This window comes from Eimeria maxima, genomic scaffold, assembly GCF_000499605.1.
Source record: "Eimeria maxima Weybridge genomic scaffold, Emw_scaff1, whole genome shotgun sequence".
NCBI classification, from domain to species: Eukaryota; Apicomplexa; class Conoidasida; order Eucoccidiorida; family Eimeriidae; genus Eimeria; species Eimeria maxima.
The window spans coordinates 37,418-64,037 of record NW_013563357.1 but is presented as its reverse complement, the minus strand read 5'-3'; the positions used below and the strand labels follow the sequence as shown (position 1 = coordinate 64,037).

At 47.8% G+C, this 26,620-nt stretch overlaps 4 protein-coding genes across 4 annotated transcripts; 2 read left to right on the top strand and 2 right to left on the bottom strand.

Moving 5' to 3' along the window:
- Window positions 1–5,002: 5,002 nt before the first annotated feature.
- Window positions 5,003–6,349, top strand: EMWEY_00000090 (hypothetical protein, conserved; the record flags this gene model as incomplete). Its single annotated transcript, XM_013477123.1, has 2 exons — window positions 5,003–5,870; window positions 6,063–6,349. 2 exons carry the CDS (start codon window positions 5,003–5,005, stop codon window positions 6,347–6,349), a joined length of 1,155 nt encoding a protein of 384 aa, XP_013332577.1.
- Window positions 6,350–15,024: 8,675 nt separating this feature from the next.
- EMWEY_00000080 (hypothetical protein, conserved) lies at window positions 15,025–15,525 on the bottom strand (the record flags this gene model as incomplete). The annotated part of the gene is made up of 2 exons (XM_013477122.1): window positions 15,025–15,249; window positions 15,352–15,525. The coding sequence occupies 2 exons, from the start codon at window positions 15,523–15,525 to the stop codon at window positions 15,025–15,027; spliced, it is 399 nt and encodes a 132-aa protein (XP_013332576.1).
- Window positions 15,526–19,325: 3,800 nt separating this feature from the next.
- On the top strand, window positions 19,326–21,278 carry EMWEY_00000070 (hypothetical protein, conserved; the record flags this gene model as incomplete). The annotated part of the gene is made up of 8 exons (XM_013477121.1): window positions 19,326–19,328; window positions 19,446–19,535; window positions 19,866–19,924; window positions 20,052–20,130; window positions 20,219–20,373; window positions 20,564–20,761; window positions 20,856–20,996; window positions 21,230–21,278. 8 exons carry the CDS (start codon window positions 19,326–19,328, stop codon window positions 21,276–21,278), a joined length of 774 nt encoding a protein of 257 aa, XP_013332575.1.
- A 4,157-nt stretch (window positions 21,279–25,435) lies between these two features.
- Window positions 25,436–26,620, bottom strand: EMWEY_00000060 (hypothetical protein, conserved; the record flags this gene model as incomplete). The annotated part of the gene is made up of 1 exon (XM_013477120.1): window positions 25,436–26,620. One exon carries the CDS (start codon window positions 26,618–26,620, stop codon window positions 25,436–25,438), a length of 1,185 nt encoding a protein of 394 aa, XP_013332574.1.

Here is a 26,620-nt window from a genome sequence, read left to right as displayed (position 1 = left end):
TGGGTAATAATTGACAATTGCTCGATAATTATGCATGTGGGTGAGTTGCAGCATCCCCAGCAACGGAAGCCGAGTGTCTACTTCTGCACAACACTATTGCTAACGCCAGCCCTCACAGCGTGGCGCCGACGATGACGCACACAGGTGGCTTGTAGGAAACCAGAAAGGCGCTGCCTGGCATGGCATTTTGCATCTGCTAAACACGTGCTGAGCATATAGGCTGGTGCCCTGGAGAATAACCCGTCTGTGTTGGTTGTTTCTACCTATTATGGGCAGTGCGAAGAGCTAGGCGCACACACCGGGCTCTCCAGTGGTTCGACATGGTAGATATAAAAGTGCCTCGCCAACAGCAGGATGAGCGTCTGTGCGCATCTATACGGAAGGCTCAAAAGCAACATGCACCAGTCGCGCAAGTTGACGGCCTCCGGCGAAGCAACCAAACTCCGAGACCGATTCTTAAAAGGATACAGCACTCGCCGGCTGCAGTGAATGACCCAGTACGCTCACAGCATATGGTAAGACGCAAAAGTCAAAGTGCAGCTCACAGATGGAAAGCAGTTGGTTCAAGAGGTTCCCTGGGATCCTCGCTACTTAGTATGGAGTGCTTTCCACGTAAAGAGGAGATCTAAGAAACTTCGCCCAACCGTACAATCATATTGTATGCAGAGCTTCCGGTGGATTCAGATTGTTAAGATGAAAGAAACGGGAGAAATTTCACGGCAACCGTCACTAGTATTCCCCTCGGTTTCAGGTGGAGCATGCTCTGTAAATTTTAGGCGGCGGCAGGGATAACCCTGGAACACGCGGAATCCAGTTCAAAAGGCAGCGTGGCTCCAAGACCCACTGCTTCAGCATCTAGCCGAACACGGGCCTCTGACGGACTTCGTGGTAACTCTACCAGCAAAGCTGCATTTGAGTCTGGCGATTGCATCAACAGGCTACAAAACTGCCCAAGTGGGATTTGTAGCGGCCTATCTGCTACTCGTCGTTCATGCACTGCCGGATTGAACCTGACAAAGTGCAGCTCCTCCTGGGATGTGGAACATTCTACAGGCGTCGCACAAATGCCATGAGAGCATACGAGCCACTGCGAACAACATAGTAAGTCTTCGTTCCGGAACCATCCTAACTCACGGATGGACAATTGTTCTCTGTAGCTGTTGAAACTCCACGGAAGTCGTTATTTCCAGCATCGTAAGCCTACATATATGTGTTGGATATACTTGAGCCTAGATATATATGGTCTGTAACCCACTTGCTATTTGGTACCCCTTTTTTTGAGCGCACAGAGGACAGCAGCGCCGTTGTGCCAAGTTCTGGTTTTTTTATTATCTGACAAGCCGGCATCGTTCTGAATAAATCAGAGCCTCCTACCGCCACCTTGCGGATGCTTGGAATTAGCAAAGGCGCGTAAACACGGAGGCTGGGGCTGCTCGGAAAAGACAGGAGCTACCTTGCACATCACATCAAGGGATTTTTTTATAAAGCACATAACCTGGCATGCCTTCTAAACACCGCAAATAACTATGCTTCTTGGACAGAGTCCTCTATTTCGTGAGTTGCAGCTATTGCACGGCTGCCCCGTTACTTCCATTCTGGCTGTGGCAACACACCTTTTGGGCCTTATGACTCTGTTACGCCAATGGGAAATTGTGTACTTACTGCCGAGGGCAAGGACGGTAATCATTCCGCCCATGTTCGACAAGTGTGATAGATCTGCCGTTAATGCCATTAGAACCTATCAACACTGGATTGCCGAGTTTGCTCATTGGCATTTTCTCTTGTGGACTACCTGTAGGAAGTCCTTATATCCGATTTGGGCAGACTTCTAACTTCCTTGAATGGCTGCCTGCGACCCGGTGGAATACATAGAGCAGCAAGTGCTCAGTTTCAGTAGCTCAAGTCCGCAAGGGCATATCGCCACAGTAGTGTTCGAATGGGGGAGGATTCTGGTGAACCCGCTAGTCAATGTTATTCTCGGCTTGAGAGGAACGGGGGCAGCAGCAACCTTCGTTTAAGCGCAATAATAAGGGCAGGCAAAGAACACTCTGACTCCTTTGCACGTGTCATCATGGCCAATATGCAAGATATAATGGGTACCAGCTCATACAAGCACATAGTTTGGCTGCCCTTTTCCCCCGGCAGATTGACTCCAACCTTTAGACCGTACCTGATTTTGACAAATGCCCTCGTACTTCAGTGTGGTTTGACTGTGGGTGGCCACGCAACTCCTTACCTTCTCTTAGGACTGTGTATGTTCGTACACTAAGATATATTGGGGCAGGGTGGGTTCCATTTCATGACTATCGGCTTCCTCCCCATATGCCGCTCTGCACAGAGATTTGTTCGCTGTGTCAGGGAAGTTGTAGGTTTTTAGTGTTTTGAGGCTGTGTGCGCTGTGTTTAGGCCGCGAACGGAAAAGAGTGAGGCTACACTTAAATGTGCCGTGCATTGTCTGGACGCTTGTGTTGCGGTTCACGCACATCCCATGACCAAAAGTGGCTAGCGGCTCATGCGGTTCAGCCCAGGGTAGTTTTGTACTTGAAAATCTAGCCGTACTGGCTACGCTGGCAAGCTTCCTGAGCAGAGTTAGGACCTTAGGACAGGTGGAGGTAATCGGCTGTGCATAGGGGACATCTGCACGTTTTGATCATGGGCAGGCGGAGTTAGATTTGTGTGTTGGCTGTCGTTGGCTTCGGCCTTTTTCACACCATACTGGCAGCTGCTTCTGCTTAGAGCATGAAAGGCTCGGCGTCCACAGCGCCGTTGTCATATGTGGGGTGAACACGAAGCGCATGCAGCACGTCCTGCAGGAGCAGATGGAAATTAGTTTATGATAAACCTGTGCAGGTTTGTTCAAAGGGAAAAAGTGGATTCCGTGACTCATGGCATTATGCTTGCATTGCTGAGAAACAAATTTGTCAGTTAAGTGAAAAATCCTGCTACATGGTTACAGCGAACATGGGCTAGGAATTACTGGACAACTCGGCAGCCGATGCCGAAATGATTCCACTGCTTTCCTGCACTGCTGCAGTATTGCAAATAAATGATGCTGAATCACTTGCCGCGATAATATATTATCTTTCTGGGTTTCTGCAAATACCAAATGATATAAATGGGTATAGTGCTTTGGTTTCTGTCAAAGTGTAGAGGCAAACGAATACTAAGTATTCGCTGCCAACCTGTACCTGCAACTACAATAACACTTACAAAAACGGATACAGCATGTTATTTTATTCTGAAATCAGGGAAGATGTTGTACGGGACTACTGCAGTCGAAAAGCAGTTTACGGGAGACATCCTGCGTTATGCTTAAAGCCCCCAGCGCTCGTCGAGCATCTCATCTCTCCTATGCATGACAGTCAGCATCTGCATTCCAGCCCCACAACGCGTGCATCTACAGGGGCAGCCCCGCTGTTCCCATGGGGATATAAGGCGCGTTTCGGAAGCCATAATATAAAGCGCAAACACATATAACTTTGCTTTTTCCTGTAGTAGGCCTTTTGAAAAGTTGCCGTGTTAATGTGCCTTTCTTGTGAAAACTGTTGGCTAGTATGCCGGGAACTATGCGTGTCTACCTGCTTATCGTTGTATAGGGCGCTTTACTACCATGGGAGAACATGGCGACAGGGAACCACCACGCCGTGCTGTTTGCCTGTTTTGGCAGGAAAAGCTCTGGCTGCTGCTTGACGGCCTGCAGTTGCTCGCTATCATTCTCTCTGCCCTTCAACCTTTTCTTCCTTACGGATGGAATATTTGGACTCGGGGCCTTTCATTACTACTGCTAGATGTGCCGACTTTCTTGCGGCCTCTATCAACAACGAATGAGCTTGGTCGCTATCCCCTGGATGCAGCCGGCCGAGGTATAGTGCTGTTGGTGCTGTTATTAATAGTTGCCGTGCCTGCTGCGACATGGCCTAGAGTTGTGTATGCCTATGAACTTCATGAACGACAACGAGAGCTAGACAAAATAAAGAAAGAACAAGAGCTTCAAAAGCTTCGTCGACCTTCCCAAGCCCGTCCGTCTGTCACAGCCATGCTTGCATGTTCAATAAAGGCGGAGTCACCGACCTTTTTGACGCGGTGCAAAGGTATATGTAACAAAATCGCTTCGCATGCCACCCTCGTCTTCTACGCGGCACTAGGAGCTGCTACCAAACTGTGGGCGGCAGTCACGCTGTTTTGCCTGCCAGCCTGCCTTTCAATAGAACTACCCCTGATTTTCTGCAGTGACCAGGCTGACAGTTGTGACTCTTATGCCCTACTGGCAATTCGATTAGCATCATTCTTCGGTGTGTCCGCAATATTCTGTCGCGCTACCTTTGAGCTGGTGCGCGATATGAAAAACGCCACAGTAGCTGGTCAAGGTAGACAGCAAGAGGAATATATTCAGCAGAAGGAGTTAGAATACTTGCTGTATATAAACAACGACTGGATGGCGAATAAGCTTTGGCTGGTTTCATCCTTTAAGGGTGGCCGATTCAGAAGCTATTTTAGGGTATGGTTGCTGTTTCTCAAAACAGCACTTATCACGTCATCCTCACTTTTAGGTCAGCGCCGGTCGCTCTCACCCACTGGATTAGGATGGCTTGCCAGCTTGGGGGGTAACGCGTCAAGCAAAAGCGTGCAGCTCACAGCGAGCTCCCTAGCAGAGGCCGTGCTCCAGGAGCCTCTAGGAGAGTCGGCCAAAACGACAACAGCAGCGGGACTGATGCTGCTTTTCGCTGTCTTTGCCATCTGCCGTCCTCCTTTTCGGTGTTACAGCAGCAATTGCATGCATCTTGTCGTGTTTCTACACTTAGTAGGTGTCACTGGCATAGGTTTAGCGGCTGCAGGTACAGGGGCTCAGACGAATTCCTTCCTCCTTTACTCGAATCAACATCTTCTTTTGGCAGTAGTGCACGCTTGCACGTTCGGTCTGCTCTGCTTCATTATTTTTTCATGCTGGATATGCTGCTTTTTGCCCACTGAAAGCTCCTTGCTTCAACAGTACGAGCTCATGATGGGATACACCAACAAGTCATCCACCAGGAACGACCATGCCGCCGACGGTGAGCGGAAGTTTACGTCGTTTTTTCACAACTTCTTTCTCGTAGGAAGGAGTTGGTGTAAGCGCCTCTTTTTATTCAATGGCAATACAAGGCGCTACGATAGCTGGAGCAGCAGCGGAAGTGGAAGCACTCTCGAAATAGGCGAAACAGAAATCAAGGAAAAGTACTACGCTTTAGAGCCGTTTGAGGCACCATGGCCAACACGGCATCAACATGCGCGTTTTTGGATTCGGGTTGCCCCCAGGCTTGTGGAGCAGCTAGTTACATCCAGCCTTCTTGTTAAGCGTTACGCTGCAGCCGAAAAGCAACTGTTACCGGTACACCTGGCCAACGCTGCCTTCAGGGACTTAGAGACGCTTGTTGTGCGGCACATAGGAGCTATCGAGGATAGAGATACAAGAAGGCGGAGTCGAGGACAAACAAACAGGAAGGCCTCCAAGGAAAACAAGCAAACGCTTGAGGAGTGGTTGAAAGAACTGAAATCTTCGCCCGTACCAGCGGTCGACGCGAAAGTTTCCAATCCGCTAAACAGAGTGGATGAGGATACACAAAAAGGCTTTGAGGAAACAGGGGATGAAGAAAATTTCGTCTTTGAGCAACAGGCTAGCCAGGACAGTCTTTGGAGTGTTGACAGTGTCGCAGCAGCGGGTGACGACGCTGCTGCAATAGCGCCGCAGACCTTGGCCTTTAGGAAGTTGGAACGGGCAGCGCACCTGTCAAAACAGTTCAGTCAAGCGAATGTGGAGGATTTGCAGCATCTGAAGACGATCACCAGAGCGCTTGAATGGACAGTGGTTGAGGTTTTTGAAAAAATGTCAGGTGAGTAGACAGCGAGACTGTAGAAATTCACGCCGGGTTCAGAAGCGCAAGTCGCAGAAGGCCACGGTCACATCCCGCACCTGCTCTAAGTGTCTCTCGTTCCGTGAACCTGAAATGTCAATTGTTAAGCATACCAGCACTGGGGGAAATGCACCCTTGTTCCTATTCTGGTGTGGGCTTGTATTGATGCAGCGATCCGATCGGCCGCGGCGGAGGAGTCCATATGGCAGGAAAGCGCAGCTCCTGCATCCGACAACCAAAAGCTTCTGCATGATTTCGCAGTGCACCTAAACAAACGAAAGCGACAGATGGCGCTGCTCCAGCCAGTCAGACAGAAACTCCTCCTGAAGCTTCTTGCTCTCCGCTTTCTCACAGACACTCCACAACAAAGGGAAAAGAGGGAGAAAGAGAAAAAGAAACAGGTGGCAGAGCTTTTTGGAGAGGAAAGCAGCATCCTGTTTTTTGCCGCAGATGCCTAGCAACAAATTTGTTAAGTGTGTTCGCTACCCCTACCCATTTTTCTCAATGTCTATTATGCACGGTAGGCAGTTACGAGAAGCGGGAGAGTGCGTAGGATATGAATGAGGGTAAAAAAATGTTTTGGCAGAATATGTTTGTGCAATGCCTTGGAAGGAAAAATGAACTAAAGGCAGCGCTAGGGCTAATGGATTATTTTTCCTAGCTCTACGCCTTTAGTTCAACTGCGAATCACCAGCAACAAACATACTGCAATTAGCCATCTACGGTGAACAAGCGTATAGGGTTCCGCTCTACTACGGCATTTGCTGACCTGTAGTTGAAATAGTTGATGCGAATAGGGCATCGGCGGGACAGCCGAAGGCACGAGCGGTATTTTAAGAACCTTCGTTGAAGAATAATAAAAGTTCACAAACAGGTACACGAGAGAAAAACATTTGCATATTCCAAGATTTGGGAACCGCACCCGCTGCAGCGCCCAAACTCTATCAACCCTGGCATAAATACGAAAAGCAAAACTGTTCAGCGCGGTATTAAGGGCTGGCCTGAAAAAAATAACTAGGCTCTCATACGTCAATTCTCGTGTGATCTCCTACATTGAAATCTAAGGCATAATCACCTAAACACTAATGCGTTGTCAAAAGCAGCCAGGCTCAAAATTGCGAAGTACAAACGGAACAACACAGACGCCTCGAATTTTGGTCTGTTTCAGTTCTAGGCCACTAGCACAGGCAGCCCAAAACGGACGCACGAGGATAGACCGAAGAGCGACATTGATGAAATTCAAATTATCGGTTTAGGCTTGAGTGATTATTTAGCCGAGGAGAAGAAACGTCACAAACTTCAACCCGAAGGGAAAGTGAGACGGCTGTTCAAAACGCACGTACGAGAGTATGATTTTGCTTAGCGAAATGCCTAATGAGAGTACAGGCGCCGCTTCTAGAGTAGATCATTCAAAAAGGAAGCAGAAGCGTAGATGGAAGAGCGACATTATTATATGTAGTGTAGTGGAAAGGTCACACTTTTCTTTCCGAAAGGAAAGTGAAACTGCTGTTAATAACGTACGTCTTGGAGTGGGATTTTACTAAGCTAAATGCCTAATTGCAGAACGAGCGTTGCAAACTTATTAGGCATTGGGTGTCAGCAGGGGAAAACCGCTTTGAACAAATTGCGACACATAAAGAGTATTGCACAACAGCTGGTAGGAGAATTGGAACTGATTATAGTGTCAACATCAGATACTAAAAACCTAAAAGACGAAATGAATACTTAGAGATATCGCCTGCGGTATTTATTGTTTTGCGACTTTTCTAAAATGAACCCGAGATTCTCTCGTGCTAGGCGTATGCGAAACAATGACTAATAGCGTATTAGCAGTATATACAGATATAAGAGAACTTTGGGGTACGCATTGAAGATACACAGCAAATTGCGATCGTTCGCTATTGGCGTGATGTAAAGGCGTAAATCGACTGTGAATCATCGTACCCGCAGCTTGCCCCTGCGTGTAGCATACCAAGCTAATAGATTTGTTGCTCATTGTATACCTGATATCTGTTTGCCCTAGTTTGCATGGCAAACGACGAAGCAGACTGCGCCGACTGCTACCTCCTAGCTGCGCTTCAGCCTTCCTTAATATGTGAGTGCCTCCCTCAGTGGTTTAGCAAGATGTGCAGCAAACCAATACTGGCAAGTGTGAATATCGAAACCATATCTTTTTTTTTTCATGCCAGAAAATTGGCCATTCATCAAGTCTGGACGACGCTACCCTGAATTTGATTTTGACACTCAGCAAGTGTATATTAGGGGATAGAACAACCTAAACATATTCTCGGCATACACTTTCCTTACTCAAATGTGTGTCCAGGATAACCATCCACTTTTACTGTGGGTTCGCTGAGTATATAGACCTAAGTCGTCACAGTGCTAGCTTGAGTTATTCCCTTCTGACGCATAAGCGCGAACAGCAGCTGTTAACTAGGCAACACTATATGTGATATAGAGTCCAACTATAGCGATTCTCATAGTCAGCGGGGGTGTCTTGTGGTACCTGTTGCAACATGAAGCCCAGAGGTTGACGGGAGCATGATGACCTCTAAAATTCAGTCATGGCGAGGTCGAACATTTCTATAGCCTATCCTCATATCCACTCAATCGTAGTCCCTTGAGATGTCGAGGAAACATATGCTAACGGAATCGTGAGACTAAATTCTATAGCTGAGAGCAAGATACACTACCGGCACTACAGCTTTTTGTTTTATCACAATTCTCGGTAGGCACAGGAAGTGTAAGTCCTCATTCATACTATTAGGCATTTACCATTTAGGAAAATGTGAACAAAATCACCCATGCCTCTGGGGTAAAGTGATAGCGTGATGCCTGTGCTCATTTGAGTCTCATCCACGCTTGCAATGAGCACACTATACGCAGATCTTCATTAGCCTCAATCCCGCATGCAGCATCCTATTCTCGCTTTTTGTAAAATGTTGGATGCAAGCGCTTTATTCTAGATCACATACGTGGTAACTGAAAAAAAGTTCCGAATCGCGAAATCTCTGCCTATAATATGTCAATGAAGACATTGCCATTTTTGGCTGCGGTTGCCATTTGTTTGACGTCAAAGACGTTACCTGTTTCCTCAAGCTACAGTTAATGTGCATAGAGAGGAGGTATAGCCCGATTTAACCCTAATGTACTGAGATATTATGAGCCGTAGAAAAAGGCATGACGACATATACCGTCGAGATTACCTTAGAGCCACGATTTAACTTTGGCCTTAACAAGTGTTTTCCCACATATAGTCAGAGAAATTAAGGAACCAAATGGTACACTTTGATAACCACCAGCTGGCCACAAGGGAGCCCATGCTAAGCGAGAATGTCAGTTTTTTAGCAAACGTACCGCCTTGTATGTAATTGCCTAACCAGTAATTTTTTTCCAAAGCATGTTTCGACAACACTGAAATTGTCCCTTGCTCACGACTGTTAACAACCTAGGGACTGGAAGGTCAAAGTGCGGTAGGACCTGCAGAGAAAAATTTCCTTTTTGGCAATTTTATTTACAGGGAGTTATCTTCGAATGGTAGAATACAGTTAAAAATGAATTGTCAATCAACCGTTCGACCAGCCTGAATGACTAGTGGGAAAATTGCTGCATTTTGCCTTTTCGCCATCATTTTGGAAAAATATACTGCTAGAAAAAATCAATAGTACAGCTTGCTTGAACACTAATTTGCCCAACATTGGCCTCTTTCCTGAGGTGCAAAGTCCATAAAGACACCTGCTTACCTGCAAATTTTTGGCTACTTGTAATCCTCTCTGCCACAGTCTGCACTGCTTATACGAAAGCACAAGTCCGGACCCCGATTGCAAAAAACAGTCCTTCTTTGAACTCCGCCTGGACTGTGCTTCCAATGGTCTTTCAAGGCTTTGAATGCCAATGGATTTGTAAGCCGATATGGACTTGTGGCAAGGGGGAACTCTAATGCTCATCTTACCTGATGCTCGCAAGGTAGGATACTCTGCGAACCACGAGCGCCATATAGTGCACGGGGGATAATCTGCGAACATTTGCTCACTGATTTTTCTTCTCTGTGTGAAAAGCTTTCAGAGAAGATTCTCCTATTTCCCCAAGTTGCCTGTATTAGGCTTGCCTACTCAGATCAATATCATAATGAAAATAGACGCATGAAACGGTACCAGCTTGCTGCTGATGTAGTATAAAGCACAGTAGTAAAACGCACAGTTAGACTTAACCTCAATCTGGCACTTCCCCTTGCCGTTGCTGGTTACTGGACATCGTTAGTCTGCCCACTGCTAGGATAATTCCTACGAATGTTTCTAGACCCACGCCTGACTAGGTGTTAAGCTTTTTTCCGTCGCTATAAAAATAGTGCCTCTGCGCACGAGCCTGATTGATATTTCGACAAACTTGCCTGCCACGGCTTGGGCAAGTTAGGAGGTTGCCGATTGCGTGACAATGCAGCAACACGCGTCGATATCCTAATGCTCTGTTCAACCTCTAATGCCTCTCGCTAAATTGCTTTTCAAAGGACGTAAACGAATTCTACAACGCAGTAACACTGCTACCCTTTTTGAATATGCAGATCAGTGGGCGTTAAGCCATTGCAACACTTTTTCGGACACACGGTCACGTCAAGCCACTCTAGCGGCTCGACAGCGTGGCCCTATGCGTGTACGCGATGCCGCTGCAGACCCACATCAGCTCTAGGAATGATTCTAGCGGCTCGGCAAATAACCCCAGTATGCCGCACAGCATGCCATCGCGCGTACACCCTAGCGATAGGTTCTTTTTGATCCTGAGCTACTGGTGTACGCTGTAAAATCCGCTCGCCAGTAGATTGGCTTCTCTTCCTGTTCGTCGTCTACCACAGCTGCAGACAATATCACGTGGCAGCTGCTCCGACCTCGTGCGGCCGGCGGCAGTGCGAGAGTGCTGCCGCCGGTCCTTGGAAGGCGCCGGGAAAGCAAAAGTAGCGTGTATATTCGTGCGACTCACAATGGGATATACACGTAAAGCTTTATACACCTGCGGAATCCGCCATGACCCTCCTTCGTACATAAACGTGTGCAACTACCCAGCCAGGGCGGGGTGTGCACTCTGCAGCCAGGACGGCGAAACTTCGGTTGAGCCGCCTGCCTCCCACCCCGCCTCACCGGAAGCAACTGCTCCCCAGCAAGTTTTAGGTGGAACAGGCGACGTTCTAATGCACTCAATTCTATCATTCCACATCCTTGTTATTGCGCCACCAGCGCTGCCACATCGTCGATGCCCGTCACCAGTCTGCGCAGGATGCATGGTGGTGTGCGCTGAAACTATAGCGTCACAACCGCAATTTTTCAGGAGAAAATTACCAGGTTGTCAGTGGTGTTAGCAGCATAAGCAACAGCACCTATGCGCTGTTCAGTACCATCTGTTTTTCCATGTGAATTTGCGAACATACCAGATGGTATTCAGCGTGATGTGAGCACCCGTTGGCGTCACCGGCGTACTTTGTGGATCTTGAGACTGATAGCCCACCTAATTTTGTGTGCTTTGCTTCTCCGGGTCATTTGGTTAGCCTCGTTTCGCTGGAGTTGACCAGCGAAACGAGGCCAACCAAATGCGCGCTGTATGAATCCATTCCACTGTGGATCCGGGCATTACTCACTAGCCTCGGGATCTTGAACGCTGAAATATTTCTTGCGCAGCAACCCTGCTTCTCTTACAGAGAAGCCACCGCTGCGAATTTCCTTACATGCCGTCCTTTTCAACAGTGCACACATGGTAAAATAGCCCGGCATATAGCCAGCTGCTGTGTAGCAGCTGGCTATATGACATGCCGTCCTTTTCAACAGTGCACACATGGTAAAATAGCCCGGCATATAGCCAGCTGCTGTGTAGCAGATGCAGGCTTTCTGGGCGAATCTATTTGAACAGAAGTGAAAGGAAAATCGAAAGCTCCAGGAAAGCAATATTATGCTATTGTAATACTCATGTAACAAGTTGTGAATCTGAACGCGGTCAGCAGGCGTTGGACTCAGCGGATGCAACATTCGGGGACTAGAAACGGCGAGGATGCAACACTTCCTGGAAGTGCAAGCGGCACCACGGGCTGCTGAAGTTGATCCCTGCACACCAGGTGTACCGAGTGGCGGGTACGTCGATGGAAAACCTGTCCAGCGGGCCAGGAATGCAGCCCTTTTGCAGTAGCCATCTAAGTGTTTTTCACCTGTTTACAAATGCTGAGGAGCCAACTTCCATTGCGATATGCTTCGGCGTAGTTGACACAGCCAAACGGAGATAATTATCTAGATCCAGCCCGATTTTGCCGAGCAGCAAGAGTGAATGTTTAGCTGTTCTTCAAGCCTTCCTCGTGCGCAACCATGATACCGGCTCATTAACTTCAGGGAACATTCACTCACCTGCGCTTTGCGCAAATAGCGACTATTTAAGCTCCGATGATGCATCGTAATGCTGCATGACCCAATATAGCAGTTTACCGGATAAAGGCGCTCCCGTAAATCAGTCTATCCGCAGGTGACTGGAGTGCTTGCTTGAGAAAATGCATATCCTCGCCTCGACTGGTTGGTGCTGAGCCCCTTCCTACAGCTGTTCAGACAATTCAACACAAGCACTGTGGGGTTGTTGCAAGTAAGATATAGAGATGACGGTGACCTACATAAACGGAGCTTCCCCCCTTCGACTACGGTGTCTTTCAGTGTTTGCCCTTCTCTCAGAGCATTAGGCCCCAACGACCAGAGGCAGACATTTCCTGTCGTCAAAGCCTGCGAAGCTTCTGCGCTCACACACGGCGGACAGTGCATAAGCTGAACTTGATGCAGAGCAGGTCTCGGCACAAGAGCTATTTAAGATAGTTTAATCAAGGTCAATGATCACTGCTAGGCGCAAAAGCTTACAATACTTTGACGTCCTGTACTATACTCACCTTGCAGCTGTGGAAATGCAAGCCTGCATGCCATTCAGGAGCACCCCTGCACAGCCGTTCACGCAGTAAAGAGCAAAAGTAATCCAGTAAATTGGGTAACCCGGCCGGGTGCAGCTGGATCTCTGCTTCACCGTGCCAACCGTAAGACAGAGCCGCGCCGGCTCCTCTGAAACGTCATTAGGGCCGTCTTGAGGATTCAAATAAAACGGTTGCAAGCGGGTGATCCCCTTCAACGGAAGTGCTCAATTGTGCAGTGTGGGGGAGTTGTATGGCATAGTTGACTTCGCTCTCTGCCAAAGATAGGCCCTGTACGAGAGTTTAGCATGGATCATTCAGTGAGGAAGCGGAAGATTAGCAATTCTGAACACTTGCAAATTTCATTATGCTGATATTGACGAGCTTCACACTTTCTTGTGTGTTTTTGACTGCGCTTGGTAGCCAGATATTCAGTCAGTAAGGGGGCTTTTGGTCGTTACCCTTTGGGACAATTCAATATTTAGTATTCCGTGGTGAAGTACGGTAGATCGAGCGTACGCATTTGGGTCACGCCACGATTACGACCTCCACACTTGGCCGTTCCGCTGTGGCGGAATATTTGATCATCCCCTCCGCAAACAGGAGACCAAATTCTACAGTAAACGGAAGCACTTAGACGTCAAGAACGATCTTTGGAACAAGCTGTCTGCAGGACGGTTGTTGACGATAACCCTTTATTTGCCTGCGAGTTGCATTGTTCTGGCGGTAGCTGCCGAGCGACCGGGACGCACGGAGGGATGGAGTTAGGCGATGTGTTGCTGCAACGCGGAAGGCAGATGCTTCAAGAATGAACTGCAAATACTGAATTCTTGCCTAAACAGCACTACCAGGATGTTGTGCGAAAGCAGTCGGCGGCACATGTCCTCCAATGTTAGGAACTTTTGCATTTCGGCCAGCAGCTTCGTTTTCTTGATTCTACGGTGGGACTCCGTCTCAGAGAATCATAAAACTTCAGCAAGACCTTACACAATGACTTCCAAACCGCTTACGTTGCATGGTGTAATGCTGAGGCAAACCCGTGCCACAGGCGTCAGCAGCAGCTTCAAAATACACCGTTAACTGGTCGAAAATATTTGACACAGCCACGGGCAAATTCGATGAACGCTGGCGTTAGGAGTCTGAAGTTCCTCTTAATGCTGTTGTGGATGGCTTTCTTTGCATGCAAAGAAATCTTCACTTTAAATATCAGTATGCATGAGCATTGCGCAAGTGGTCAGCCACACAAGCAGAATTCACGCAGCACCAGGTCATCCTTAATACCCAAGAAGTCTCCAAGTAAATTAGGTATGACCTTCAAGAGGCCAGCCAGCACGCTTTGCACGGCGGATATTGCTGGACTCATAGTCTGACACAGCAGAGCGGTAGCCGTGGAATTGCCGTCTGTCAAACCTAATGTGTGTTTGGGTCTTCTAAACGCTGCCTATAGCACTCCTAAGCTATTAAGCTCTATTCGTCACTTGCTCAAAACTTCGGTGTAGTTGGAGACGAGCTATAGACCATCTCTTTGTTGGATGATTTAACCATGAATTCCGTATCATCGTGGACTGCCGCTAACCGTCTCCTTTGGACTGGAATATTTGGCTTTGCAAATCCTGAAACTAACAGCTTCAAACTAGTTTCTGTCATAGCTGATCTGATTCGCCTACGTGACAGCCGTCCGTCACGTTGCATCTAGCCGCAGTATACACTATCGACTCCCAATGGTGGCTCACTGGCAGGCAAGAAACTAAATTTTACTAGGTTGACTGGCGTCCACCCAGTTCCCTCTGGCTTCATTTAAGCCGTTCCTCTATAGGTCACGGAAATGAACGCGCCACATATAGTCTACTGACGGGTAGAGCCAATCCGTCGCACATTCCGGAAGATACCACATACTAAATAGTGCTGTGTGTAATCGTCCGGAAGTGCAAGATCACCCTGATTATGCCGCCTCTTTTTTGGTGAGTTTGCCGCCTTTTGTTTCAAGGAGAAGGCAAGGGAAAGGTAACTCCTCTATAGGCTGGTGCAAGTTCGATTAAAGTTGTTTGTCCCTCACCCCATGCACCATAATTCTATAATACTCCCCAAGACGTCAAGGTCACAACATGGAAAAGGCACGTATTTGAACAATGCGAACTTCCAATTTCCCACCGATGCTTTTCGGGGTTCTATTACAGCGCTTCTCCTGTTCCGTCCCGTGACCAATAGGAATGTTTACTGGCCCAAATCCACTTCAGCCGTTTGGAGTCTGCGTTGGAGAGCTAGGTGGCTCTGTTGCAAGGCGAAATTTTCGTTTCGCAGAGCCCGTATCATCTCATGAAGTCGCTGGTTTTCGGTTCTTTGCTGGAGGAAAAACTGCTTCAGCTCGCTTTTTGAGTGTTGCAGGGCGGCCAAAATTTCCTCCTTCGCTTCTTGCACAACTTCTTCTGTTCGGCCAGTCTATGGAGGCACAGCAGGATACAAAGCAGCATTTGCAGCTGAGGAGCCTGCCATGTACTGCATGTGGGTTCTCAGCAGGAATAGGAAAGTTTCGATGCTTACTTGGACAATTTTCTGCGACTTCAGCTGTTGTACCTGGCGCTGAAGCGTTTTGAGTTCGGAGTCAATTATGCATTCAAGCTCTCGAATGCGGTGCTTCAGGCCTGATCCGCTTGTGGGCGTTAAAAATGACGCCTGCGGGCTCTGCGAAACTTCGGAAGTCGTCGGAAATTGCATTGTTGTGATGTATGTTAACTACAGAGGGAACTGATGAATGTTGCTCAGTACATGCATTGAAGACTTCCGCCAAAGGAATTATGAAATGTGTTGCGCCGTATCTGCAGGAAGTAAAAAACGGTTACAACTCCAACTTCTTTAGGGGATTTTTGTGCCTTAGGCATCTGACTAGGGCCTCGGAAATTTATATGATAAATCCTACATGAATGGATCTCCCAGGCGACGGTGCTCCCTGGGAGCAACCCAGACTTGTTCACTATGGCTGCCCCCGAGTTCGTTTATAATGCTTCACTGAAGCATGTTGTATCTTCACGCTGCGCTACACTGTGGAACGCCAGATGGAACTGTTGAGCGAGGCCCTCTTTACCTTATCAGTATATGGTGGATGCCAGAGTACTCGTGAGAATTTTGAGCACCCCCAGAACGTTTGATTTGAAAAGGCTATACAGGCATTCAGCCATCAGACCTACGCAAAATGTAACGGAGTAGTTTACACCGCTATGGTGGCTGCGAAATTCAGGAAAAATAGCGGATCACTGTGGTGGCCGCAATCTGTCAACACCCATGAAGGTTGCAAGTGTCAACTCGGTGTGATACACCAGACAAAGCCAATACTCAGGCCAGACGAAGACCAAATATTCAAAAATATTATAGCAAACATGTCCGAGTCCCAAGCAGGCGAAAACAGTTGTGATTTAGAGGTAGCCTCTCCCAAGCCCCGATGTGACAGCAACCACGGCGGCCTCTTCGCAGCCCTGCACATGTCCCGTTTCGTACTTGCTTCGAGCACAAGGAATACACGACCCCCAGCAATTCCCCAATACCTTTCATGCGCAGGATTTTAAGTGCCTCCAAAACGCTTTGAGGAACGGGGTACCCAACTCTGCACCACTTGATTATGCCAGGTGTGCCGAATCTGCTGAAGTACCCTCCCACCCTTTTGAGATGGAATCTGGTCTTGCAAGCGTATCAACTCTGAAGAATTAGTTATCCGTATTGGAGAAGGCAGGCTAATCAATTATCCTTGAGCTTCTCCAAGTAACGTGTCTCCGCACTTCCAAAACCAGCACAGCAGGTGTGCCTGCTAGATCTATGGGCCCACGAAGCCAACTATCCTGCATAAGCCATGGCATTGCGCGAACCAATAAGTTTTTTTACAATCGTACTTCCTTCGAGCTGGTTGAATGGTTCTGTAGTTTGTTTACTCCATATTTAATATCCCCAGGGTGGCCAGGTGGCCAGTGGAAGCCGCGCTATTACGTGGTCTGACACAAACAGCTGGGAAACAACCCTTTCTGGGTGTGAGCTCAGACCCAAATGCGGTTGCGCAACACAGCACTTCGCTTCAATGCAGATTTACTTTCAATAAACTCAGGGATTCACAATCCTCCCGCCAATCAACTGCATTTACGTAGGGGAGCGAAGTTCCGCTCAACAGGAAGTTGCGGTCGTATGCTGCAAGCAACTTCATTCGAACATTATTTTGCTTGATTCGTGTCATAATGGACACGCAAAGAGCTCTTCCCGATGGAGCTCTCACGGAGAGCTTATACAAGCTGATTAGCGAGCAACAGTTTAATCAAGCAATTGCTTTTATTGTGGATCTCTTGCAAAGCCGCCTGAACCCTCCTGACCAGAAAGTCTGCTACCCTCTGCTCTCAGTACTTGCATATTGTCTATATATGGCGGAGGACTTTCAAGCGGCAGGGGAAATTTACAATCAATTGTTCGAAGCATTCCCTGCTGTTAAGGAATACCAGGTATGGTATTTTCTTGTTGGATATCGGGTTTACCCTTTGTCCGGCTGATATGCTCTCCGAAAAGGAGAAGTGAATTGGCTCATTAATATGTGTTTATTGATCTAACCTGCTTTTGCTGACATCTTGTGCAGCTATACAGTACGTACTGTTCGATCCAGTGCGGTATATGCGGGGATGACCCTAGTGCCAAGGTCGGATTAAGCCAGAAGCTGGAAGCAGTTGGCATTTGTTCTCCGAACCGTTCGAAGCGAGTCCATAGTGCAGCAACTTGCAGCATTCCCACAAGCATACCTAATGCAAGCAGATGTATGCTATGCTAGCCGAATGGCCACTCCATATGCAAATGCCGTGCCTAGTTTTCCCTTAAGACCTCATGAATATGAAACAATTGGTGCTCCTGAGCGTTGTATGCAGCCCAATGCGCCAAGTTGGCACTAACACCACTTGATACGGCACTGTTTGAGTCAGCTGCTCTTTACCAACGCGGGAGCTTTGAAGAAGGTCGTCGAGTGGCGTCCGCAGCGAACGCTGAAAATGGGTGGACTGCGAGTGTTGCATATAATGAAGCTTTATGCGCTTACAAGGCACGCTACAGTAGACATTGTTTTTCGACAGCCTGGCCCATTACATATGCTTTTCACATTTTCGCCCTCTAGAAGGTTCACGAAAACCACAGAGATATTCATCCATATGCCAAGCAGCAGATCTATGTGTGTTGCTCGTAGTCGGGCGACAAGATAGGGGCAGCAAGGATTGCTGGAAAAATTGTTTCCGTCTGCTTCGGAAAGCAAACTGAAGTCGTTGGAGGCGTGGGAGGGAGCCAGCACTGGCTGACAGCTGATAAGCGATATCTAACGAGGAATCCGGACACACAATTTGCCACTTTGAAGGCTCTGGTTGGTGAACTTGGCAGTGCACTACTGCGCAGGTTGCATTGCTTCTAGTCTCTTCGGCCCGAGGAACACTACGTGGTGTAGAATTCGAATGTTTGTTCCCTTTAACGCAGGTGGCAGCTGCAAACCTCTGTTGTGCTGTGGATGTTGTTGAAAATCGTCTGCGTGCTGCAAACGAGCATCTGCTATTATTGTCATCAAGTAGCCTGTCCAGTAAGGCAACGCGTTACGGCAGAGCGAACAATTTATCATCAAGGCATTCCATCTCGGGAGCTGTGAATTTGAAGGTTGGCACTTCACTTAGTTTCTGACAGAACAGGAACGAAAACAAACAGCATTGAAGGTGCTATGTGGGCTTTGTAAATATCAGCATCCGACTACGTGACTCTACACAACCGGGCTTTAACCTTAGCTGCCTCCGATCCAGCAGAGTGCATCCGAATCCTCGCAAGCCTTCTTGATGAACACTCTGTTTATAAGACAGCTGTGGGAAACCTTTTGATACTTTACTGCAAGTCAGTTGTTCCCTGGCAATGCAATGCATGTAACTGTTGCTATGAGGGCTCTTGTGGCGCCATCGAATTCGGCACTCCCATGGTAACCTGGAAGGTTGCGGCATGCGTATGCTCTTTTCAGACAGGGACACTTCGCAGCTGCTGAAAAGCTAGTGGTAAGGTCACTGTGGCTTCAGTTGGAGGGATAACCACAACTACAGCATTGTGTCAAATATACAACCTAATTTGCGCCCGAGTAGGAACGTGTGATGCAATACCTAAACGGTGTCAGCTGCCATACTCTGAATTTCCGCGTTCTTGGAAGTTCAGAGCACAAAACCAACCGAGGGCCAGAACAAGGGTGAAGGGTGGCGGCATCAGATGCAGATTAGCTCCGGAAGAAAAGTTCTGAAACCCTTGCTGGATGCGGCTTAGAAGTCTCCCTTTTCTTCATGAAAATAAACACACGCAGCCGTTCAGTTGGTGTAAAGTTAGGATAACCCTCACAAGTAAAAGTGGGGACGGTTGCTTGATTTTTCGCGGAGCTAGGGAATACAAGCAGCATTCGCTTTGTCACTGCATAGGGTTTACTTGACGGGATTAGTCTTGGTGACCTGGACGAATATGAAACAGAGTTTTTGAGAAGTTTCACAATGGTAAGCGAACCTGTGGCAGTTGTACTATTTTACGACCCCATAAGCCATAGAGACACAAGCTAAGGTCTTTCAGGGTCACTGCAATAGAATATATAAGCCTGATTGACGCACCGACAGGTTCCTTCTTCTCCCCTAGAGGCTCGCAGACGGCTCGAATCCCTTGAAACGCAGATGAGGCAACAAATCCGGGAGTTACAAGAGCATAGAGTACGTAATCACTTACGCAAACAACCAACGCTGGCTCACCAGAACGTATTATACGTTTCATCATCAACATTTCAAAGAAGACAGTGCAGCCGTCCTGAATATTCTTCCCGGTAACCACCCACCGACACATATGCACTGGAATTTGCAGCTATCGCCTTCATGCTCTGCAGCAAGTTCGGTCGAGAGGACAACGGCAAATGCACTGCAAGAACTCATCGAAAGGTTGATCCCTGTACGTGCTTCGAAAATCCCTGCCCTAGCGTGCAGGCAGCTAATTATTTTGCTGCCTATGTAAAGTACCATGCATGTTACTGAGATTGTATTGCGCAGGTGCTGGTGGCGCTGGCCAAGCTGTATAATGCAGAAGGGATGGTTGCCAAAGCTGAGCTGTCAGTTTGTCAGAGCTGCACGAAGCTTGCTGATGTTTAAAAACCACAGTTCTGTGGGAGTGATTGTGTACTGGCATGGACGGCCGCTTGAGATAATACTACTTTGCTGTTAATGGTTGTTCTACAGGCTGCTCGGTTCTTATGGTAGCTTGTGCAGCGACAACACCTACTGGAAGATTAACATGGGGCACATTCTTTTCATGCAGGTAGGGATAAATAATTGCGCAGGATTATACCAGATATTATAGCAGCTTATGATTCCAATAATTGCTACTTGAATTATGTATTCGACAGAAAAAGTATGACAAGTGCCTCTCGTTGTACGAGGATTCCGTACGTAAGGACGTACCAGGACACACGCTGGAACGGTGGGAGGTTGTTGCTTTGTCGAATGCATTGGTTGCCAACATCCTCCTGGGACACCTCGACCGGGCTCAGCAACTCCTCAAGTGCGATCCTTTTTGGATGGCAGTTCAGTTGCACAGTGTATGAGAAGCAACTTCTGTGTCACACAGTACGAACGCAGCAATTAAGCTTAACAGACTAACAGGAAGTAACTACTATGTCCCAACTGCAGCAGCTAAACGTCCTGCCTCTTAGGCTCCTGCGTTCACTGTTTCTTGATTGTTCCTGTTTCAGTCTCTTGAACGCGAGTGAGCAGCCGGATTCTCGAAGCGCTCCCTTTACATCGGGGTGCAGCACTTCCATTCCGCATTGCTCTGTTGTTAAGCTAATTGTCGGCACTCTGTATTGTGCCGAGAAAGCTTACGAGTATGGCCTGAGGACCGTTTTGGAGAGCTTAGACCCGATCGAGAAAGTTCTGAATGCGGAAACATGGTGAGGCGAGTGCATTACTTTGTGGTTGGAGTCGATTGATGCAAATGGATACTTACAAAAAGAGGCTGCTGAGCATGGGCTGCCGCATTTTCAGGGGCTACTGTAAGGCTTGCATTGGATCCCTTTTGACCGATGTGGCGTTAGGGAACTTTGTCCTGGACTATCAGCTTAAGCGAACAATTTCGGCAGTTTTGCTACGGATTGAAAACAAAGCAATAAACTTACCTGTGCGTCGGTGTGGAACAGGGCTGAATGACTACCACTGGATGATACACTTGCTAAACCCGTTGTTTGTGCCCTTCGCCCAGCAGTTCATACGCTTGTTTTAGCCCTGGTCGCTGCCTGTCATGTCGATGACATGCGAGAGACTAACCAGTTCACGAAGGAATCAAATTCCAGTGACAGCACGATTGTGGCAATGCTTTCTCCCAGAAAAAGAGGTTAGTCGTTTTGTCTTGTGCTGTGCAGGGGAAGCACCCACTTACAGGCGAGGCGCGTGCCCTTAGGAGATGGCTGACGCTTTTTGCCTAAGCTTGTATCTGTCCTCCCCAGACTTGTATTCGGGACTGAACGGCTTGAATAACTTGGTGAGCCTCGACACTGAGCAGCTACCAAGTTATGAGCATCATGCAGCTCCTTCCTGACTGGGGTGGCTAACGGCGTTGAGACAAGCCTAGTTGAGATTTGGAACGCTAAGCGGTTTGAGAAGGAGAATATGCCACTGCATATTGGTCACATTGTATGTGGCTAGTAGGCTAGAGCTTTCGTATGAAACATCTGCAGACCCAATTGGAGGTTTGAGACCGCAAGGTCATTGAAGGTTTGAGACCGCCAGGTCATACAGTCACCTGTATACACTATCTGGAGACCCAGTTGGAGGTTTGAGACCGCAAGGTCATACAGTCACCTGTACACACTATTTCAAAACCACAGAAGCCCAGCAACTCATTTGGCCATCAGGTATTCTGTATGCCTGTGCCATGCTTGAAGTCAAGTGACGTAGGCTCCTTCTGGTACTCCATAGGCCTGTGGCATGAAGTTTCTGTGTTGTCTTCAAGTGACCTAGGCTCAGGTAGTTGTGTTTCACCAACATCGACGGTAGTTTAAACTTTGAAGTTCATGCAGTAAAGGCATCGGCTATTGATATGCCTCTCTCCCTTGACCTTTAAGGTGCTTTAGAAGTATTCTTATGCTTATGACTTCGTCCTGGCATCAATATTCCCCAATGCAAATGTGCCTTTAAAACACCAAATTAATTGCATAGATCTACATCAAAGTTTTCGCCCGTCTAGGGAGAGCGGGGCTCAGTTTGTACGTTCGGCAGTTGCTAGGAATCTCACTAGCTGTTTCGAAACCTAGGCCATCGATCGGCTCATATAGGTTTTGTGCTTGTAAATGAGCCGTAACATTGCCTCACTAACGCAATAAAAGCTTTCCATTCCTGCATGTTCCTCTCGCGATCCACTCAAAGCTCGCGTTTTACGTCCTGTAGGCTGGGTAAGGCTAGCTGTTAGTGGAGAGTTTGTAAAAGTTTCCTCCGTTGATATTTTGCTGGCTTAAGGTGTTTGCCCAGAGATAGACTAGCCTTCGGTGCAGCTCCAAGCAGCTTTCGAAATCTCATTTTACGCAGAGTGTCCATTATAGCCACAGTTCAAGTATTTTTCTGCGTGATTCCGTTTTCAGCAGATGTTTGCACATTCATCAATTGTGCATTGATATATCGGTCTGCTGTGAGACTCCAGCTCCTTCAGCAACAATTCATGTGCGCACCCATCGTCTATTCGACTTCCTAAATGAATGGGACGCTTGAAAGAGCTCGGATATGTAATAGCTGCTAATCCAAAAGGCTGACATCTAATTCATCGTATGCTTGCAAGTTTGAAACACAAACTCTCCTAGCGTGCAAGGGTTTTCGAGCTTATGTTCGCTTTGCTCCATGTTACTGGGGACTACACACATATATGCGTCAACAGGGGGCAAAACAATGGAAATGCACAATTATAGAAGTTATGGTTACTGTGTCTTAAGCGGCTAAAAGCTGTACAGGCTAGCGAGCAAGCGAAACCTACAATAGTGACCTGGCTAAATTTTAGAACTTCTGATTACGAAATGTCGCTTACGTGCTTCACATGCTGAAAAGGAGAAGTCGCTTGCGTGTTGTACAGGCTGACAAATAGTGAAGCCTCTGTCCCCTGGAAAAGCACCACGGCTGAAAGGAACAACCCGCATGATAGATGTTGAGCTCCTTCCCAGTAAAAGCGTCCCTACTGCTAGCTTGTAGTGGGGAGAAGTGCCTCTTGAGATGCCCACTTACACTGACCAGTAATGTAGGTTACTGCGCTACTTTCCGATGGCAGCACCAACCTGCAGGTACCTTGCCGCACCTCATTTGCGTGATTCACCCCTGCGGTAATTCGCTGTATACATGTTTTACTGGGGTATATCATGCAACAACTACTGCCAGAGCCGCCAGAAGTAAGTACCGAGTGCAGGCAAAGCGACTGCTTAATCTTGTACAAACACAGTGCAGAAGGGGGGTCTGCAGCGTTATGGTGGTGTGCTCCAAGAAACGGCAGCTAGCTCAAGACATAGTGCTAACCTTCACGCTCGACAAGATACGTGCCCCACAGGCCGTTCAAATCATAGCAACAGAAACTTATTGGGATATTTTATTTGACACAGCTTTGGCAGTGTTTTGTGAGTCGCTGGTGACACAGCTTTGGCAGTGTTTTGTGAGTCGCTGGAGCCCAACATGCGGTGAAGCAAAGCATAAGGCAATCGCCAACAGTGTCTCTAATTGCAGGTTCGCATTCAAAAAGCGGATACATCAGGTGCTCCAAAACAGCGGGAGCAGGAAATGTCAACGACTGTAAACAGTAATATGAACGTGGCCTCGATGCGTTTGGACTCGGGTTTATTTCGTCCTAATGAAGTCCTGAATGAAACGTTTCCAAGCTTGTGGCGAAGGCTTGTGGAGAAGGTTTATTGGTCAAGCGAACGGGGGACTGCATGCGGGACTGCATGCAGGACTGCATGCAAGTTGATCTATAGAACAGTAGCAGGGACGCCTTTGCTAGTCTTTTGCGTGCAAGTGGTGGCATCTGCGCAGTTGCCAGCGTGTACTCAGCTGTGTCCATCGATAAAAGGCTGTGTTCTTCTGTATCCTTTCACATGTCGTTCGTTGCAGCTGCGTCTGGAGTTGCCTCCAACCAGTCCTCTACCCCGCCCTAGATACGCTTCCGAGATTTACTGAGGGCCATCTGCCACATGTTTTGTTATGCTTGATCATTAACCATGCGGCGTTTCTCGGCATGTGTGAGTTACGGTTTATTGCAGCTTATATTCAATACTGGAGAGTTTGGAAAGCCGCATTGCCAGTCGTAGTCTCCACCCTTGAAAGGAACCGTTAGACCCCCATCTGAGGCACTCTACTGCTGAAGGCTTGTTTTACACTTCTCTCCACAAAGTGGATCGACCGACCAACTAGCAAATGAAATGCCCGGACGCACTGCAAGCGATGAATGCTTCTTACTCAAGGGCAAATAGGAAGCCACATACGTCATATGCCTTCGTTTTTTTCCTTGACTAGCAAGCTTCACACAAAATCTTACATGGGTTGAAGGCGAAACGATTAGTGAAGCGAGTGTTGGGGATGCTGCTTTGCAGACTTGGTTTATGACGCGGTGGAGGAAGAGGTTATCGCACATTTCACCACGGATAAGTTTACCGAAACGCTTCGGCCTCTTGAGGAGAGAAAACTGGAACGTACGGTAGAGCAGATTAGTGGAGAAGTATAAGTGGTCAATTGTTACATTTGTTGTGCCGCCATTCTGAAAGTTTTTTATGGACCTATGTAGGAGGTATACATGCATTCGGCAAAATACAGTCAACTTATCCAAGTGACTTCAAGCTCGGCTCCGCTTAGACGATCGAATATCTGGGTTCGCCCCTGCGAAGCGAAGCACGGAATGACGCATATACTTATTGATTGCCACCGTGGCAATTGGGCATGAACCAACTGTGGCTTGCCATGCCTGAATGAGCTCTTCAAGTAACGTTTTGATCAGTGGTGCAGTGAATTACCCAAATTTTGTAGGACTCACAAACATTTTTTTCTGTGTCAAACTGAAATGCTTGCCATGCCTGAATGAGCTCTTCAAGTAACGTTTTGATCAGTGGTGCAGTGAGTTACCCAAATTTTGTAGGACTCACAAACATTTTTTTCTGTGTCAAACTGAAATGAAACAATAGAATACTGGAACTGAGGTATAGCCAATCATGCTAATCAGCATGTTGTTACGTAATGCATCGAAAAAGTCACTGTATCGAAGCCTACATTTTTAATCCGGAGTTTCTGGTGAAGAGTACCATCTTCTCTCTCTGATGTGCCAGGACACCCCAATGGACAACAGATAGCCGTAGCAAGCATTTCGGGTGTGATGCTTCCTGGGAGCTTGTTTGGGGGTACTAGCAGAAGTGAGGAAAGCAAGCATGCAGCCCTTATGCTTTGCTACCTCTGAAATACTTCAAAAGTGACTGCAATTATGCTACTTATTTTCACCTTCTGTTGTTTCCTGGAGGCGTTTTTAACTGGCAGGAGGCCATCCTTTCCGTGCCTTGTGGAAAGGTCAGTCATATCTAGATATACTGGCTTTGAACAAGTACCGAAATAGCTTATGAAACATCTCCTGCTTCAACCGTTTTTGCAGACTCTTCTTCTGCCATTTGAGAACTATTTGAACCTGTAGGGGTATAGCTAGACGAACTAGTCGTGAGATTATTACTGCCTGAGTCTTCCACAGAATGCCTGTCGTTGCCTTCTCCAAATTCACCGGACTCGGAGCTATCCTTAGAGGCCGCCTCAGCCTGAGTCACGCTGTTGCAGTGCAGCAGACCCAAGCCTTTCGAAGAACCTCCTGCCGGGGTTCGTTGATCGCCAGTCTCTTCTATTTCTTCTTGCTCTCGAGGAGGTAGAACGTTTAGCTTCTTCATCGCCCTTGCTCTTTGGCGTTTTCTTCTTAGGCGACTGTCAAATGGCCTCACAGCTGCTCGCAGGTGATTGGCTGAGGCTGCAGCACAGCAGTGCGCAGCTGCAATGAGGAAATACAGGCAAGTGAATACTGCCTGTTCAATCAGCATGTTTCGCGTTATCCTCAGTGCATTTTCGCGTTGCTCTGCCTGCATGACGTCATCTTCTTGCAATTTTTCTCGGCGCTTGCGTAGCAGGCCCACGTTGACTATCCCAACAGAGGCAAATGCTATTGAGTACAAAGTGAATAGTATCTCCAGCATCACGAGGCCAACGAGAAGAGCGTGACTTCTCCTATGAGCTGCAAATGAGGCTAATAAGCAAGCTAAGACTGAAGAGCATAGGAGGGCTACAGACGAGGATATATCTACTGCCCTGATGGCTATTTCCGCTCCGCATACGGCAGAGGTGACAACCAGTGAGGAAAAACAGGCGATCAAGGCGGGCAAGACACGAATTTTCTGAAGACGACGGGATATTTGAAGGTAAGACCGTCTCTTGTCAAACGGAGTATGGGATTCGTCTTCTGCCTCACAGGGGCCGTTGCTGACACGAATGACTTGCGACTCGCAGTTGATCGCCGTCGTCTTTAGATTGCATTTGCTTGCTGATACCAAGCATTCTGCTGAGTCTGTGCCCTCCAGCGGGTCAACTGGGGAGCCCACCGGGGAAGTGGACTTGGACAGCAGCAAGGAATTATTCGTGTCACCAGGTGTGTCAGAATGCGTTATCGAACCTGAACTGTTTTTGTCGCCAGATGTGTCAGAATGTGTTCTCGAAGCTGCAGACGCCTTGCTTTGCTGACATGAGGAACTATCGTTCTCCCGCAT